The sequence below is a fragment of the Schistocerca cancellata genome, chromosome 6 (assembly GCF_023864275.1).
Source record: "Schistocerca cancellata isolate TAMUIC-IGC-003103 chromosome 6, iqSchCanc2.1, whole genome shotgun sequence".
Lineage (NCBI taxonomy): Eukaryota > Metazoa > Arthropoda > Insecta > Orthoptera > Acrididae > Schistocerca > Schistocerca cancellata.
The window spans coordinates 54110370-54130684 of NC_064631.1; the positions used below are offsets into that span (position 1 = coordinate 54110370).

The following is a 20315-nucleotide window of genomic DNA, read 5'->3' on the forward strand; positions in this document are numbered from 1 at the left end:
TGAACTAAAATTTTGTAAAATCCCTGTGTTAAGTTGTAGCCCATATTCCAATAAATAATCTGTAAAAAGTTCAACTTCCTACCTCAAATACTTTGTGAGGAAAGATGTAATTTATAACCGTTATTTTAACATTGCAAGTATAGGGCGTTCCGGAGCCCCTTAACACGATGGTCACTGCAACATACCAATTTTGAGTTTGAGGTAACCCATCGACTTGGAAAGATTCACAGGTATTTAGATGGCCTCAGTCATACTGCATGTTGCAAAGAGTGGCAGAAACTGCAAGCAGTTGCGAAGAATAAGCTATTTGCAATGCATTCACATTTCATCTGCTTAAGAGAGCGTTATGTAAGAAAATATGACTCAGACCTTTTGTTGTTGTTGTAGCTGCATTGTGGCGTGAAGTATTGAGACAATCACATGATCACATAGCACACAATGTGGGAGGAAGAACAACAGAACAAATTGTGGTTGAGCAGTAACGTAGTGAACCTGTAAGCAGGATGTGGAGCAGCATGTGAAGAACTGTGTTCCGTGCACACAGTGGACTGAACTGAGCCAACAGTGTATTCCAGTGCAAAATTACTGTAGGTTAATAAGTCAATTGAAACTATTGGCACTGATAGCTCAGGTTATTCTAGGTAAATGCCTACATGAAATTGCTAAATGCGTATGATAACTTATCCCTGTTTGCGCTATGGGTTAGGTGTGGCTACCACAAGTCAGCAAGCCAACGCAGTCGCTCACGCCATGGTAAATAATTGGTAGTTGAAATTTCAGAGAAGCTGATTATACATTAGTGTACCAGTGTCAAGTCAAAGTTAATGACGCATTTTTGTTGTTTATTATGAATTTGTGAGTTAAGAACATTTAGATTACATTTGCAAGTGAATGGGTGAACAGAGAGAGTTCATCAAAGAATAGGAGTGATGCTAAGTCATTATGTAAATAGTCATCATAATAATTGGGATAGGCTGTTATCATATGTTGTCAAAGCATATAATTCTAAGGTGCAGAAAAGTACGGGACTAACATCATACAAGGTGGTATATGGTGGGAAGATAGCACTGCCATTAGAGGTAGTCAAATCTAAATTAGGAAAAATTGGGAATCGGTAAAGAATTTTGAAATAACTTTATGGAAGGTGTTGAATCGAGTACAAAAAGTGAATACAAAGCTCCTGAAACGTCAGAAATGTATGGAGCGAGGGATTTCTTGGATATCTGAATACCATGTAGGACAGAAGGTCATGTTAACAACACACATTTCAAAGCAAAAGACAAAACAATTGTTCACTCTTTATCAAGGTCTGTATCAAGCAACTGAGATGATCTCACCACTGAATGTAAAGCTACAAATTACTACGTAGTACAACAGTTGCTTATGTTGGCTGTATTCATCCATTTCAGGGCACGCCAACTCTTCATCAGCATTACCAATGCCAGCTCCAAAAAGGTGTGAGGAGATAGAAAGGGGAAGGTAACACAGCAAGTGGAGAGAAACAGTCCTGCACACTCCGCAAGTGCATTAAGACCTTGGGCTAAGCTAATATAAAGAGGAAGGGACAGTGCATTAAAATTTTTCTGGGTTTATTAGCTGCATTTTTTAATCATGTCGTGTAGAAATGAGACAGTGTGAAGCGAATGATCTACAAATGATGTGGGTTTTGTTCAATAATCTTCTTATTTATATCTATTTTCTTGAGATATTTATTTTTTGGTTACAATGTATGGATGAATTTCTTTCTTGTGCTATGTTAACAGTTTACTAGAGGATATCATGTATGTTTATTGAAATTGCTTCTGATATGTTGTTAGTGAAGTAATTTCAGGGTTTTTGTTTTGGAATTAACTTCACAAGACAGAGGATGACGTATGTTTATTTTGTTGTGTGATTATCGTGTGAATGAGGTACAGATATATTTTGAGGTTAGAGATTTAGATGGAATGGTGGGAGAGGAAGTAACTAACAGCTGGCGCATGGTGTATCAGTAGAAAGGTTATAGCAGTCCAAACTGTCACAGAGACCCACACAATAGAGTTTTCTTTCAGAGAGGGGTTGGTGCAGAAGAATGACCAGAAGGTATCCCCACAGCACAACCATACTTCCAGAAGTCAGGACCTCACTGGATGTACTCGATATATGACCCAGAAGCAGGGACGTTCATGGGGACAGAACACTTAGAACTATGAGACAGTACTATGATATGGAATGGTACAAAGTGTGATATCTCGGGTATAAGATTTTCGCTTTCAGCAATAATAACATGGGCTATGGCTTTGAACTTCACGTATTCACTGCTTACTTACCTGATAAACCTTTACAAAGAACTATCAGATAAGAATCTGACCTTCCTGAATAATACCATAGAACACACCATAGTCAGTTCTGTCCACGAGTTATAGCCGCACAGAAGGGGCACTTTAGTGTGGAACAGATGTTTCAACATATCTGGCAATACTGCAGCAGGAATCAGCACAAGATCTTGGTAATAGGTATACGTCCTCAGGAAGCATCTTACCCGTAATCCCAGAGTGTATATCCTATGTCGACCAACCAGCAACCCACCCAAATCAGCAGTCAATTACATGTGGGCAGAATGGATCACATCCAGGCTATAAGCAGTTTGATGTGCACCTGTATGCATACGCCATGTGACAGAGGGGAGACAATTGCTGTTAAAATTGTAATTATAAGAGTAAGAAAATCTCAAAGTGTTATGTTATTGCAAGTGTTCACAGATTTAACAGCTGTGTGGAAATCATTGGACTGAATCTTCCTAATGGGGGAGGAGTGTTGCAGTAACAGCCTTCAGTATTGCTGGTGCAGCGTGGCTGAATTTCCAGCCGTCCGTGGTGGCCGAGCAGTTCTAGGCGCTTCAGTCCGGAACCGCGTGACTGCTATGGTCGCAGGTTCGAATCCTGCCTCGGGCATGGATGTGTGTGATGTCCTTAGGTTAGTTAGGTTTAAATAGTTCTAAGTTCTAAGGGACTGATGACCGCAGATCTTAAGTCCCATAGTGTTCAGAGCCACCTGAATTTCCACATAGTGTGGCAGAACGCCCCACTATCGTGATCGCCTAATTGATCAGGATGGGGCCCTTTCGCAACATACCTGTGCAGATTATATATGCTCTCTAATCAACCTACCAGCACATTGTCTTTGGTTGGATCTGACGCCGTGTCTTCCTCTATACGTGCTGCGGGTCCCATGTTGACCAAGCAGCTTGAACTATGTTTAGCAGCAGCACCACTCAGCCACTGATCTACAGGGTTATTACAAATGATTGAAGCGATTTCACAGCTCTACAATAACTTTATTATTTGAGATATTTTCACAATGCTTTGCACACACATACTAAAACTCAAAAAGTTTTTTTAGGCATTCACAAACGTTCGATATGTGCCCCTTTAGTGATTCGGCAGACATCAAGCCGATAATCAAGTTCCTCCCACACTCAGCGCAGCATGTCCCCATCAATGAGTTCGAAAGCATCGTTGATGCGAGCTCGCAGTTCTGGCACGTTTCTTGGTAGAGGAGGTTTAAACACTGAATCTTTCACATAACCCCACAGAAAGAAATCGCATGGGGTGAAGTTGGGAGAGTGTGGAGGCCATGACATGAATTGCTGATCATGATCTCCACCATGACCGATCCATCGGTTTTCCAATCGCCTGTTTAAGAAATGCCGAACATCATGATTGAAGTGCGGTGGAGCACCATCCTGTGGTACGTTTAGCTCCCTGCTTGCTTTATTCGTCGACTTCCGCGGGCTACGCTTGAAACTTGCCCGCACACGTTCAACCGTTTCTTCGCTCACTGCAGGCCGACCCGTTGATTTCCCCTTACAGAGGCATCCAGAAGCTTTAAAGTGCGCATACCATCGCCGAATGGAGTTAGCAGTTGGTGGATCTTTGTTGAACTTCGTCCTGAAGTGTCGTTGCACTGTTATGACTGACTGATGTGAGTGCATTTCAAGCACGACATACGCTTTCTCGGCTCCTGTCGCCATTTTGTCTCACTGCGCTCTCGAGCGCTCTGGCGGCAGAAACCTGAAGTGCGGCTTCAGCCGAGCAAAACTTTATGAGTTTTTCTACGTATCTGTAGTGTGTCGGGACCATATGTCAATGAATGAAGCTACAGTGAATTTATGAAATCGCTTCAATCATTTGTAATAGCCCTGTATGAGCCACTACCAGACCTAACTGTTTTGGGTTTCGACGTGGTGCCGCCAAGAGAAGTCCTCTTGTCAGTCGGCACACTGGGTGCGTCTGAGTCGTCCTGGATTGACACATGTGTGTCCAAGTGCGTGTTCATCTGCTTGGGGTGGCAGGTCGTCCTGGCTACGCCGTCGCCCGCTGAACGCGTCACAACAGCCTTGCACATCTGCAAGGCTGCAGCTGCCACTGCCGTCCCACCGAGGCAGCACTCGTAGTTGGTCTACTCGCACTGCCACGAGACTATTACGTCGCTCTGTGTGACAGCGTGAGATGGCCACTGCTGCATGGCTTGACCAACCACGTCAGACGAATTGCAGAATAAAGGCTGTTATTGTTAGTTGAGGTCTCTGAATACCATGCTCGCTGTGGCACTGGTGGAACGCAAACTGTCGTCTTGCACATGCCCTCCTGGGTCAGAAACGGTCATCTTGGTACTGGGCAGTTATAACTAAAGTACAGCTGCTCATGGAGGTCCAATGAAGGCTGTATTTCTCGTATGACAGTGAAATTTGGTGGATATTTAAATGCATCAATGTGGAATCGATTAATGCTCGAAAAAAATTAGTTCCAGTTTCAGTCACCAGAGGTAAATCAGGCGCTGTACGCAGTTTTAAGACGGTATGGCACCCACGCCGTCACTTGACAAGCCACAACGTGAGTGAAGAGTATGGCTATCGAGAAGAGAGACTGACCATGTTAGTGAAAGTATTTACGTTAATGGTGACAATTACAGTGCTGCACTGACGGAAAGGTCTGAGGAGAGGATCAATGTCATTAAATGGTTTAAATAAGATATAACGATGTTCGAAAACGTGGGTGACGTTGGTGTGGCACCTGGAAGAGGAAGGCGTCCTATCCCAGTGGAAGTTATTGACAAGGTTGTTGTTTCTGTAACTGACCATGCAGCATGTGCCCTGGGTGGTCAGAGTCGCGGGAATTGTCCATCCCATGGTCAACAGCGCAGAAAGTTTTGTGGTCTGTTTTACACTGATACCCATACAGTACTCAGATGTGAAAGGAGTGAAATCTCATGATTGTTGGTTATATGTTCGTTCCATGGACCATGTTGCAAAGTAATTTGTACATAAGGTTACATTCTCAACATTTCTAAGCTTTTTTTTTCTCTACAAAGGAAAAAAAAAATATATATAGATGTGATCTGCAGAAACGTTTTGAATTCTCTCACTAGTTTCTGCTAAGGATCGAAGCTGATGACATGTGGCTGGACAATATTCTGTGGAGTGATGAGCAACGGTTTACGGTGCATTGTACAGTGAACTGCCGAATTTGTGCTACTTTCAAAACTGCGTATTGTGCAGTAAGAGCCGTTTCACTCGCCGAATGTGGCTGAGTGGTGTCGATTCATAAACATCTTTGCTCTCGAGCTGTTCTTTGAAGTGAATATATCCAGAGATTGTCATGTGACCCGTGACGTCTGCAAATTATCGAGACCTCCGTGTACAGCGTACGAGTCCTACTTTGGAATAGCGCAACTGAGTGGAAACGAATGTTTTCATGCAAGATGGGCAACATGCCATGCCGCTCACCTGATGAAAGACCTGTCTAATGGAACCTTCCACAACGTGTTATATCCAGAAATTTTCCACATGCATGGCATGTAACACATCTCTGGTACTCACACTGAACAAATTGTGTAAGTGGCAGTTTATAATAAAGTCGACATTAAACCCTTCTCACTCGTTTGACCTTTCCTGCCCACGTCTCATTCCCAATCCATGACACAAGCATACAGTTCTATATGTCTTCTTTGCATTCACAGCGCCGATTTGCAACTGATGGCCAAAATTGGAATTTTTTTTCCAGCGCAAATCAGTTCCACATTAACGCATTAGGACATCTGCCACCCTTCGCTGCCATAGAATAATTACAACCCACAATGGACCACTTTGAGTAGCTGCACCTTAATTACAACCACCTGCTATACAGTGGTGTCCGCACTTTGATTCAGAGAAACGTTCGATATTATTATTTACATTGGTATTATGGAGAACCTTTCACGTAGGGGATCGACATTGGAACTCATGTGAGAATGCCGTGCTAGTGATGGAAGCCATCGCGGAAATCAGATGCACTGTTTAGAGGATTTCAGCCTTCAAGTGGAGTGTGTGAGCCTCTTGCAGACAGCTGACAGATCAAGAAGTTTGTGCATGAAATCAGACCCGTAATACATGACAGCGACACAAGTACACCACACGTGGTCAGAGATTGATCCATGTTACTGTGTTCATACATAATCAATTTTTGTCTGGGACATAATGTCCCAGAATTACTGAAAAGTAGTTCCATTTTCCGGTTCTGTCCAAGGTTTCCGGGAGGTTTTCCTTGGTTGTCTGGTAAATGTTACAACAGAAATCTTATCCAGAATATTCCCAATTGGGACTCTCTCTGCTTCACTAGAAACTCGTCTCGTATTCGGCTCAAAAACTCCTGACTGCACAGTTGGTCATTGCTCGAACAGCAAGATCTACTTATATAATGAAAATTACGCTGAAGAGCCAAAGAAACTGGTACACGTGTCTAATATCGTGTAGGGCCCCACAAGTACGCAGAAGTGCCGCAACACGACGTGGTATGGACTCGACTATGGACAGGATGCTTACGTACGTATCACCTGTCACAGGCGTTTCTTGACGTATCAGGTGTCTCATATCAGCACACGCCCCACACCATTACACAACCTCTACCAGCTTGATCAGTCCCCTGAAGACATGCAGGGTCCATGGAGGCATGAGGTTGTCTCCAAACACCTACATGTCCATCCACTCGACACAATTTGAAACGACACTCGTCCGATCAGGCAACATGTTTCCAGTCATCAACAGTCCAATGTCGGTGTTGACTGGCCCAGGCGAGGCGTAAAGCTTTGTGTCATGCAGTCATCAAGGGTACACGAGTGGGCCTTCGGTTCCGAAATCCCATATCAATGATGTTTCGTTGAAAGTTTGGAACGCTGCACTTGTTGATGGACCAGCACTGAAATCTGTAGCAATTTTCAGGAGGGTTGCTCTTCTGTCACGTTGAACGATTTAGTTGTCGTTGGTCCCGTCCTTGCAGGATTTTTTTCCGGCCGCAGCGATGTCGGAGATATGATTTTTCACCGGATTCCTGATGTTCGCGGTACACTTGTGAAGTGGTCGTCGGAGATGCTGTGTCCCATTGCTTGTGCAAACTCACTTAAATCGTGATAACTTGCCATTGTAGCAGCAGTAACCGATATAGCAACTGTGTCAGAAACTTGTCTTATGTAGGCCTTGCCGACCGCAGCGCCGTATTCTGCCTGTTTACATATCTCTGTATTTGAATATGCAGGCCTATATCAGTTCAGTGTACATAAAAAAGTGAACGTTGTAGCTATCTCAAACGACGCATCCTGTTCATACAGGGTGATTCATCTGTCCCTACTGATGTTTTATGTTACCTGCAATGTTTTATCTGCCCTTAAAACACCACGCACAAGGTTTTCATGCACTTTCACTCGGTACACGCTTGCTATTAGTTCTACAGAAAAAGTGAATTGGACCCTTTTCTATAGGGAATTGAACGTAGTAAAATTTTGTACTGGGATATGCTCTCGTCAGAGGCCGTAGTTTTCGAGTTATTAAAGAAAAACGCACAAAAGTGACCTTCAGATACACCCCCACTCCTACACTCAGCTCCCACCGGTCAGTATTTCTAGTGTGTTGTTCACGACATTCCCTCCTACCACTGTACAAAAATTTGCGATTTCACCAGTATTTTCCCGTCAATCGAGCATCTTTAGTCTTGACTGGCCTTATTACGCCATTGGCTTAGTTGAACATTAAAAAATTATAAACTTTACGTCTGTGTAAATTTTAGCCAACACTTTTGAGAAATTTAACAGCATCTAATAAGCAATTACATCGTTGAACTTGTCATGCCTACTGACTACGAAACTACAGTGCTTGTAAAGTTTGGATCGAATTGCTAACGTAATAAGTTTTAGCGTAATGTTTACAAAAGTCGTTTTTCTTTTATTATCCTCACAAGCACGATTAAGTGTTAACGAAATAGCCGACTAGGCTGGTAGCGTAATAGCACAATCAATAGAGACAAGAAAAGATCGAATATCGGGAGTAGTTCGCGAATTCGCAAATTTTTGCACAGTGGTGCGAAGGAGTGTCATAAACAACATTACAGATATCCGGACTAGAGAGAGACGAGTGTGTGGGTGAAAGTGCGTTTGAAAGTTATATTCGTACGTTTTTCTTGAATAACTTGGAAACCGTGGCCTCCAGCGAAAACGTGTCTCAGTACGAAATTTAACTACATTAAATTTCCTACAGAAAGACTCTGATCGTTTTTTCCTGTAGTGCTAATAACTAGCACGTAGCAAGTGAGAGAATACGATAATCTCGCGCGTGATTTTTGATGGCCAGATACAGAATTGCGGGTTGCATAAAACAGCATCGGTAGGGGCAGCCGCATAGTCCTGTATAAGCACATTCTCCCCACCAAGACTGGATTGATTAATTCACTACTGTAACACCATTATTTGGAAACAATATATTAGAAGTTTTGTACAGAAACCAGATGGCAGTTATAAGAGTCGAGGGGCATGAGAGGGAAGCAGCGGTTGGGAAGGGAGTGAGACAGGGTTGTAGCCTCTCCCCAATGTTATTCAATCTGTATATTGAGCAAGCAGTAAAGGAAACAAAAGAAAAATGCGGAGTAGGTATTAAAATCCATGGAGAAGAAATAAAAACTTTGAGGTTCGCCGATGACATTGTAATTCTGTCAGAGACAGCAAAGGACTTGGAAGAGCAGTTGAACGGAATAGATGGTGTCTTGAAGGGAGGATATAAGATGAACATCAACAAAAGCAAAACGAGGATAATGGAATGTAGTCGAATTAAGTCGGGTGATGCTGAGGGTATTAGATTAGGAAATGAGACACTTAAAGTAGTAAAGGAGTTTTGCTATTTGGGGAGCAAAATAACTGATGATGGTCGAAGTAGAGAGGATATAAAATGTAGACTGGCAATGGCAAGGAAAGCGTTTCTGAAGAAGAGAAATTTGTTAACATCGAGTATAGATTTAAGTATCAGGAAGTCATTTCTGAAAGTATTTGTATGGATTGTAGCCATGTATGGAAGTGAAACATGGACGGTAAATAGTTTGGACAAGAAGAGAATAGAAGCTTTTGAAATGTGGTGCTACAGAAGAATGCTGAAGATTAGATGGGTAGATCACATAACTAATGAGGAAGTATTGAATAGGATTGGGGAGAAGAGAAGTTTGTGGCACAACTTGACCAGAAGAAGGGATCGGTTGGTAGGACATGTCCTGAGGCATCAAGGGATCACCAATTTAGTATTGGAAGGCAGCGTGGAGGGTAAAAATCGTAGGGGGAGACCAAGAGATGAATACACTAAGCAGATTCAGAAGGATGTAGGTTGCAGTAGGTACTGGGAGATGAAGAAGCTTGCACAGGATAGAGTAGCATGGAGAGCTGCATCAAACCAGTCTCAGGACTGAAGACAACAACAACAACATATTAGAAGTTAAAGAACGCACTATCAACTCTAAATTCGGAATTAGTGTTGGAGAATTTAGAAGTGTAAAGTAGAATAGTCAGAAATCTGATTGACCTATCTCGTCGGGCAGATGCGGTTGCGTCTTGAGCCAAGCTCTCAGTGACGCTATGGTCCTCTTGATGTCTTCCTCGTGTGTCCCCAGTTGCTGTCTGATGATTTCCACCTGCTCACGCGTCGGAGAGACGAAGCTGTAGCTGTCACTCATCGCCGGTATCCTGTAAGCAGAAACGAGAGCACACCGCCAGAATGTGAGCACTCCAAAGGGTTCTGAGGTCTCGTAGTCTACACAGAATCGTTGACAAATTTCACGGCTTGTGAAAAATATATTTGCTGCCCAGAAACATGTAACGTTCCAAATTTTGCGTTGTACGTCTGACGAGAAACGTCGTCACTCAAACGTATTTAGCAATGAACTGTACGTGGGTAAGGATACATACAGCGTGATTCCGTGATGTTGGTACAAACTTTTAGCGATGGTGGAGAAGGGTAAAACGCATCAATTTCGGATAAGGGGCCCTGATGCGGAAATACCGAGTCGAAAATTATAAGCGAAAATCGTTGTGATACCTCTATAGTGGAATACATGCACCGGTACTTATGTTCCGAAGATTGATGGATAGGCAACTTTCAGACGTGGTAGTATGGACCAAAACAAGAAAGAAATGTCTAGCAAACTAGAGCTCTAGAATGCCTACCTAAAGAGCTATGAAGACTAGTCCATTACGGTCACTGTCAAACATGTCTTCTACTGAAAACGTTCCCATAGCTCTTAAGCTATGAGTTTTAGAGCCAATGTTAATTGGACATTTTGTTTTGTTTGGTCCTTCTTACCACCTCTGAAGGTTGTCTACACTACTGCCTTAGCAGCAACGGTACCGGTACATGTAATCCACTGTCAGGGATACAAGAACTATTACCCGTTATAACTTTCGGCGCAGTCGTTTCTCGACGAGTATTTCTTACTTCAAATTCACGCACCTACCCTTTCGCATCATTCCTAAAACTCTGTAGCATCAAGGAATTATCCTGTATGTGAATTGAGTATCTGTAGTGTGGGGCAAATAAAAATGGCTCAGACATTTTGAAACAATTTGTGGCAGCATTAACGGAGGAGGAAAAGACCGACATTTACTATCAACAGACTGGAGCAACTGCCCATACAGCTGGCTGTATCTCGGAGCACATTTACACAAACTTCACGCCTGATGGAGTTGTTAGCAGAGGTTAGTCTGGTCGAGGCACTGTTTGGCCATCCAGGTCACCTGATCTGGCAATGTGTGATTACTTTGTGTGGAAAGCCCTCAAGTCTAAGGTATGTTGCAACAACTCTCACAATATTCAAGAACTGCAGCAGAACATTTCTGATGAGATGGCAGCAATTCCAGTAGTCCAGCTTCGATCCGCCTTCATCAACTTGTTGACCAAGGCAGAAAAGTGCCATGAGGTGAACGGTGGTCACGTTCAGCATCTGCTACAGTGTCAGGTCAGTACTCTTTCTTTGTACCCTGGAACTGTTCTCCGGACCACTTTGATTTGCTGCACGCTGAGCGTGGTTTTCTTTTGATTTCTTGATGTAAACGTTGGTGCAAAATATGATGTAGATGAAAGGAAAGGAGAAGATGTCACAAGCTGTTGGTGCCGAGGGTGGGCAGCTAAGCAGAAATTCCGTGGTGGCAAAGAGTATACCACACTCATGTGCAAAACACAAGGACGAATGAGACTCTCATCTGAGGTGTCGCTGCCACGTAACACAGCTCGATGAAACTTAGCAATACATAGAAATAACTGCTACAGTACAGTGCCGAAGAGAAAGTAACTGAAATAAATACCCAATGAGACGAACAGGAACGACACCTTTATTCAAAGACAATAATTACACTGAATTCACCGCGATTTATTCCATTGGTCCACCTGCGTGGTTGACAACTGCCGGATGGTCCTTGCCCCCCCCCCCCCCACCAATCCCTCCCAAAACGCATCCCACTCGCGATCGGAGGAATTTAAGTAGAGGGAACTGCCAGGTCGGTCCATAAGACGAATATCATCTCCTTCCAAAAGCTCCTCCTCTCGCTCACTTCGATGGGGCCGCGCATTGTCACCAATAAGGAGTAGTTCAGGGTCGAATGCGCGCCTGGAAAGGCGACATGGGGACGGAGTACAGAGTCACAGTAACGTTGCATAGTAATGTACTGGATTCTAAGACTTGGAGATCGGTACGCCCATGCGGCTTAAAGTTTAATTTCTGTTCATCTCATTGCGTATTACTTTCAGTTACACGAGCTACGCTATTTGGCACTGACTGATCATGGTGTAATCTCCCCACGGAAATTTACCCTCTACCACGCAATAATTAATAATGGTCAACCAAATCATCCACATTTATTCACTTTTGGAAAGTATCTGATCGGATTTCTAGTAATATATGCGCCGACAGCTCGTCGACGCCAAGGTATTTTTCTAGTAAGATTATTCTTTGGAATAACAGAGATACATAGATGTATTCTCCATGGTTATTATAGAGGGAGAAGGAGTACAGCTTGGGAAGTATCTGTTGGAAGATTGTCGGGTTGCTAAAAGAGACATATTTGCTCTTCTTCTCGCTAAAGCGAGCTATTAAAGTTTGTGCCACTAGCGGGTTATTGGTGGATAGAGAGAAACGGTAAACGAAAATTAAATAAGACTTGGAATCAACAGAAAACGGAACATGTAATGGAGATGGATTGAATATACTATTTTCCTCAGAAATAAGGTTTGTGACCCTTTTATTCTAGAGTGAATGACGAATGAGTTCTCTGTCTGAATCATTGATGATTGCCTTGGCCCTGTAATTAGTGGGGAAGTTTCAGCTGTGACGAAGAGAGCCTGCAGTCACCGAGTTTTGATAAAATCGTCCAAAAAGGCTTCGTCCACATCTGAAATTCTAAATCTGTCGTAAAAATGAACGAATTGTTCAAACGATCGATTTTTCCCAACTGAATGCAGCACTTAACAATAATAACAAATGTAAAGATCTTTTCCAGCAAATCAGCCGCTGAATATTAAGACGAAGGGCTCCACCAGAGATTCTATTGGGCTGATTCCACGTAAATGAAATAATATATTTAGAACTGTACACAGATTAAGGACAGAGAGAGAGAGAGAGAGAGCGAATGAAATTCGAGAAAATACTCAGAATCATCCATTAGCATAATTGTTTGCCTGTCTTATCACGGATCAGCCTCAAGATAAAACAGGAGGCCCTAACTGTATTGTACCGATTTGTGTGTGAGAGTGAAGGGGTAATAAAGGCGACAGATACACCTCTGTACAGACAAAACATTACACCAAGTTAGCGGCAAGCTGCATTCACATACTTTCATCAATTACAGTAGAATTCATTATAATGGGAAAGCCACTTCCATCCGTAAGTTTAGCACACGAGGGTACTAGCTCAGAGCCGGCACCTGCACACTTCCACGATGGTTATCTAATACAGTTATGTAAGTGTTTAAAAGTACTAGTAACACTGTTCATCTGCCGAATTTTAATGGTCCCTGCGCTTTCGTATGGGCTGAATGGCGTCACATGATGAAAGCGGCATCAGGCAGCTGCATGATGGTAGTTACATAAGGCAGTTACATGAGGGCAAGTACTTCAAGGAATTCGAAGACAGTTGGCGGTAGAGTTGGGTACCAAATGAGTGAGATAACTGTAGAGAATCGCTTAAAGTAGTAACTGAATATTTCTCACCTCAGGTTAGAGCATTTTTACCTATTGCAAATGTTAAGCTGTTCCAACGTACTGGGTGATCAAAAAGTCAGTATAAATTTGAAAACTTAATAAACCACGGAATAATGTAGATAGAGAGGTAAAAATTGACACACATGCTTGGAATGACATGGGGTTTTATTAGAACACAAAAAAAAATTCACAAAATGTCCGACAGATGGCGCTGGACAGCAAAACATCAGTGACTGCGCTTGACAATCGTGTATAAAAGGAGCTGTAATGAAAGAGAGAATCAGTTGCGCAAGCAGTCGCAGCATGTTGACGTTACCCGAAAAGGCGCCTTTAGTGAAGCTGTATTATCAGAATGGGGAACGTGCTAGTTTAGCGTTACGATCCTATCGCCATAGGAAGGGGATTCGAATGGGTAAAGGTCCGTCGACAAATGCAGCTGTGGCGAGAATGATTTCGAAGTTCGAAGCCACGGGTTGTTTAGACGATAGACCCCGTAGTGTCCGACCGACCACAAGGCGTAATGCTGCTGGGACAGATCAGGAATAAATTGAGACTGTACCGGGTTCGTCTATGCACGGTGAAGTCAGCGCTCGTGTAGTCGCACGTCGCACCGGCATTCCATACACTACTGTTTGGTTGGCATTTAGGCGTACCCTCCGATGTTGTCCGCACAAAATCCATCGGCATCATGAACTGTTACCTGGCGATTTAGTGAAGCGGAGGGCATTTGCGGGGTGGGCGTTTCAAAAGATGGCGGAAGATGACGATTGGTTGAGTAACGTGTTGTGGACCGACGAAGCTCATTTCACGCTCCTAAGGTCTGTCAACGCCCACAACTGCAGAATTTGGGCTACCGAAAATCCTAGAACTGTCGTGGAAACTCCATTGCACGACGAGAAAGTTACGATACGGGTTGGATTCACCACATCTACCGTTATCGGGCCTTTTTTCATCGAGGAAATGCATGATTCTCGTTTTGTAACTGCTACCGTGACGGTTGAGAGGTACGCCGATATGTTACAGAATCCCATCATCCCCAGCCTGGCTGATAAACACCTGCTGGAACGTATGATGTTTATGCAGGATGGCGCTCCACCCCATATTGCTACCCGCGTGAAAGATCTCTTGCGTGCGTCGTTTGGTGATGATCGTGTGCTCAGCCGCCACTTTCGTCATGCTTGGCCTCCCAGGTCCCCAGACCTCAGTGCGTGCGATTATTGGCTTTGGGGTTACCTGAAGTCGCAAGTGTATCGTGATGGCCGACGTATCTAGGGATGCTGAAAGACAACATCCGACGCCAATGCCTCACCATAACTCCGGACATGCTTTACAGTGCTGTTCACAACATTATTCCTCAACTACAGCTATTGTTGAGGAATGATGGTGGACATATTGAGCATTTGCTGTAAAGAACATCATCTTTGCTTTGTCTTACTTTGTTATGCTAATTATTGCTATTCTGATCAGATGAAGCGCCATCCGTCGGACTTTTTTGAACTTTTGTATTTTTTTAGTTCTAATAAAACCCCATGTCATTCTAAGCATGTGTGTCAATTTGTACCTCTCTATCTACATTATTCCGTGAATTATTCAGTTTTCAAATTTATACTGACTTTTTGACCACCCGGTATATATACATATTCACGGAAGAAAATCACAACACCGAGAAGGAATCGTGTGCCATAAACGAAAGTCAAGTAGGCGCGTTTCTACGTTTGAAAGATAACGTCCATTGAAATATCGCGCCAGTCCCAGATGAGTTGCGCTAGTACCGCTACTATTACGATGCAAATCAGGTTTGCTTTAAACATACACTGTAATGGTCGTGAACGTTAGTCATCTTTGACACTGGCCGTGGTAAGTAGTAAAGAATTCGTCCTAGGTGACCAAGACGTCTTTATCAGCACCACACTGAGTATGAACAAGTTCGTGTAATAGGGCTACGAGAATCCGGATGTTCCTTCTGCGATACTTCAGAAACACTTGACACGAATGCAGAAACTATATATGTTTGCTGGAACTGACGGTCACCGGGTGGAAGAGAACCGGGCTCCGAACGGGCACCGGGAACTAAGTGACCATTGTGTTCGGCGTATGGCACTGACACATCGTACTGCATCTGCTGCAGAAATTTCAACAGTCGTTGGCACTACAATGAGACAACGAACTGTTACAAAATGATTACTTCAAGGACAGCTCCGAGACAACGCCCTGAAGCGTGCAATCCACGGACCCCAAATCACCTTTATTTGTGACTTCAGTGGTGGTCAGACGATAGCTCATTGGAGGGCAGGGTGGGAGTCTGTTGTGTTTTCCGATTAAAGGTGATTCTGGCTGAGTGCCAGTGACGGCCGTGTGTTGGATAGGAGGCCAGCTGAGGGCGTGCAACGAACCTGCGTGCTGGACACCGGAATCATGGTCAGGGGAGCGATTTCGTATGGCAGCAGGATCGCTGTCATAGTTATCCCACGCACCCTGTTGATTCGACCTGTCGTCTTGCTGTTCATGAGCAGCATTCCAGTGGGTGATTTCCAACAGGATAACGATCTCAATACTGACCTTACGACTTATCTTAGAAGAAAGATTAAGGAAAGGCAAACCTACGTTTCTAGCATTTGTAGACTTAGAGAAAGCTTTTGACAATGTTGACTGGAATACTCTTTTTCAAATTCTGAAGGTGGCAGGGGCAAAATACAGGGAGCGAAAGGCTATTTACAATTTGTACAGAAACCAGATGGCAGTTATAAGAGTCGAGGGACATGAAAGGGAAGCAGTGGTTGGGAAGGGAGCAAGACAGGGTTGTAGCCTCTCCCCGATGTTATTCAATATGTATATTGAGCAAGCAGTAAAGGAAACAAAAGAAAAATGCGGAGTAGGTATTAAAATCCATGGAGAAGAAATAAAAACTTTGAGGTTCGCCGATGACATTGTAATTCTGTCGGAGACAGCAAAGGACTTGGAAGAGCAGTTGAACGGAATGGATGGTGTCTTGAAGGGAGGATATAAGATGAACATCAACAAAAGCAAAACGAGGATAATGGAATGTAGTCGAGTTAAGTCGGGTGATGTTGAGGGTATTAGATTCGGAAATGAGACACTTAAAGTAGTAAAGGAGTTTTGCTATTTGGGGAGCAAAATAACTGATGATGGTCGAAGTAGAGAGGATATAAAATGTAGACTGGCAATGGCAAGGAAAGCGTTTCTGAAGAAGAGAAATTTGTTAACATCGAGTATAGATTTAAGCGTCAGGAAGTCATTTCTGAAAGTATTTGAATGGAGTGTAGCCATGTATGGAAGTGAAACATGGACGGTAAATAGTTTGGACAAGAAGATAATAGAAGCTTTCGAAATGTGGTGCTACAGAAGAATGCTGAAGATTAGATGGGTAGATCACGTAACTAATGAGGAAGTATTGAATAGGATTGGGGAGAAGAGAAGTTTGTGGCACAACTTGACCAGAAGAAGGGATCGGTTGGTAGGACATCTTCTGAGGCATCAAGGGATCACCAATTTAGTATTGGAGGGCAGCGTGGAGGGTAAAAATCGTAGGGGGAGACCAAGAGATGAATACACTAAGCAGATTCAGAAGGATGTAGGTTGCAGTAGGTACTGGGAGATGAAGAAGCTTGCACAGGATAGAGTAGTATGGAGAGCTGCATCAAACCAGTCTCAGGACTGAAGACCACAACAACAACAACAACGATCTCCCACATACCTCTGTTCTAACCCAAAGTGTTCTACAGAGTCTCGACATGTTGCTTTCGCCTGACCGATCACCAGATCTCTCTCCAATCGAGCACATGTGGTTATCATCGAACGAAAATTCCAGCGTCATACACAAACAGCACTAACCGTCCCTATATTGACCGAACACGTGTAAAAGACATGGAACTCCATCCCTGAAACTGACATCCGGTACCTTTAGGACACACAAGCTTGTATGCATGGCTGCATTAAACATTCAGGTTGTTACATCGTTTATTATGTAGCAACATTTCACATGTGCAATGGCTTAAATCGCAGTTACATTAACCTGTGATCTTGCAATATTAATCACTTAAATATGTTTACTAGACGAGGGTACTCTCAAATTTTCGTTTCTCTACTTTTAATGCTGCGTTTTTTCCGTTGTTGTATACAGTTCGCTTACTAGGTGGTAGTTGAATTAAACTCACTTTATTAGTCAGTTGCGTGTCCCGTATTAGGTAAGGAAATTTGGGTGGGAAACCGTTAATGGTAGTAAACTGATCATTTCGTCGGTAACAACTCAAATTCAGTTATTAATGGTGTACGGAATAGAGAAGACAATCGGTGTTCGCTCCGGTCAAACTCTGGTGCGAAGCAGTTGGCTTATGCAGAACCATAGCTATTGTGACTGGTTTCCGTCTTTGGTTCTGAAAAGGTTTTGTGGAAATACCTGGAGTGCTCGGTGCAGAGTCAAGAGCAAACTTATTATTGTAGCAGGGACCACTGTCGAGCCACTGTAAAGTTTGTGTTGTTAACAGGCAATATTTATCTGTAACAAAAATATTTTACTCGATCGAATTCTTTGTCAGTTTAGAGTACTTACAAGAAACCATTAAATGATGGAACGGCGTACGGCGTTATTAGTAACTTAATTGTAAACTGAATCAAGTTTTCATCTTATTTGTAACAAAATATTGAGAAGAATAACTAGCTAGAAGCCAACACCTGAAATGATGGAGAGACCTACCTGTTCGTAGTTTTCAGTTTTAAAACGAGGAAGATCTACTTCCGCATTACTATATAGTATACTGTACAGTACTGAATGGGTAAGGCTAAAATATAAACCGAAATGGATGCAGTTTACATTCAACGATTCAGATGCTAAATGTTCAGATTTCATTTAAAATACGATACGTGACCTTTATGCATATACAATTTTCTTTGCTTTTATGCATACTTATAAAAGGCATAATTAAGCAAATTGGAGATAGGTAATTCACATCCTTATAAGCACTCTAGCATAATAATACGATACCGTTACCAGCTGTGAAAGGATAGTTGTGCTACGTATAGACTGATTATATCCCGTACACGAAAACTGTATACTATTACGTGCAAAAATCTTACAGAATTCTACTCGGGCTTAGCATTGATCAGTTTACACTATGACCAATTAATGTTACGTTTGTTCAAAAATATACGTTTCTTTTCACGAAACTTTCAGTATTCACTGTCTTATAAGTAGGAAAAAACATCTAGTGCTATCTTTCCCCTCGGTTTTGTACGCTTGGCCTAGTACAATATATCGCGGCTTTTCTTTGAAAATCATTGTCTAGTACCATTGCCAATACTGAAAGCAGTTGCCAAGTAAAATAGAGGTCGCTTGTCTGATGTGATTTGTGTGATATGCCTTAACATGAACTATCTTGCTTTCAGAGTGCAAGAAAGTAAGAATATTTAAATCATTCTTATTAATTTACGAAGTCCATTACTTTAAATTTTATTAAAAGATTCTATTATTTCACGTCAGGTGACGATTACTAATATCATTTTACCCACTGTATTCAGCATATCTTTATCGAAACAAAGTGTAGTAATATACAGAAATTGCTGCCGAAAGTCGAAATTTCAGAGAAAAGTGTAAATTGGAGTATCTTCTTGATAGGTACAGAAAATAGTAATATACTTAAAAGTGATAGTGCTACTAGGGTATCACAATTTATGTTATTATTCGTCGCTTAGAAGGTCTTAAATCAAAATATTATAATTATGAGGGTTTAACGAGCCAGGAAAAGTTAATATCAGTAATTGGATTTGAGAAACTAACATGACGCTAAATCGTCAAAAGAATGTAATCTGCTGCATATACCCACTATTTGTTGCCAGATATAGTAACTGGATACTTGAAAGCTTTTCCACGAAGGGCTATCTAATCAAAAGAACAGAAATACAACAATAGATAACTACACAAAAATTACTAGCATTAATAATTACAACAAATTTTGTTTCACGTATTTGTAAGTCAACTTCGATCTCCAATAAGCCATAGCAGAGGGCAAGCAACTGATAAATAATCAAATGTATGCAAACACAATTCATTGTTAAGCTTAACAGAAGATCCGAAGTGGTTATCAGTCACTTACAAAGACATGACATAAATTAATTGTTAGTATTAGTTAACAAAGTTATAACTGGAAAGGAAAAGGAATAGTGACCTTGCTTCTGAACATTACCTCTATAAAATTACGGTTAAACTGATAGTAAATAAATTTAAAAATCAGTCGTTAAATTCCCCCCTTTATCGATATCTCGGAGATGCTGTGGCCCATCGCTCGTGCGCCGACTATAACACCACTCTCAAACTCACTTAAATCGTGATAACCTGCCATTGTAGCAGCAGTAACCGATCTAACAACTGCGCCAGACACTTGTTGTCTTAGGTCGGCTTTGCCGGTCGCAGCGCCGTATTCTACCTGTTTACATATCTTTATAGTGGAATACTCGTACCTTTACCAGTTTTTTTGGCGCTTTGGTGTATTCTGATCAGCTTCTTCACTGACCAGAACCAATCCATATGTTGCAATTCTCAGGCATCCATGAATACCTAAAAGAAGATTTATCTCTGAGAAGTAATTAAAATCTTAAGAGAGAATACAGCTAATGTAGAAGATTATTATGGTATATCTTTTGAAATGGTCTCTCCCAGAGTCGAAGAATATGAGCTAAAATTAATCTTTCAGGAAATCTGGAAAACAGAAAACATTCCCGGAGATTGGAAGGTTGCCTTGTTACATCCACTATACAGCAAATGCAACGAACAGGAAGGTAACAA

At 42.3% G+C, this 20315-nt stretch overlaps 1 protein-coding gene across 1 annotated transcript in view; it reads right to left on the reverse strand.

Annotated features, from left to right (window-relative positions):
• LOC126191561 (retinol-binding protein pinta-like) overlaps positions 1-20051 on the reverse strand; it is a 127025-nt gene extending 106974 nt beyond the window's left edge. The window contains exons 1-2 of the mRNA XM_049932477.1: positions 19997-20051; positions 9851-10011 (exon numbers count right to left, since the gene is read on the reverse strand). Of these exons, the coding sequence (XP_049788434.1) occupies positions 9851-10001 (151 nt within the window). The 5' untranslated portion in view covers positions 10002-10011; positions 19997-20051. The remainder of the gene's footprint in view (positions 1-9850; positions 10012-19996) is intronic.
• Positions 20052-20315: the final 264 nt, after the last annotated feature.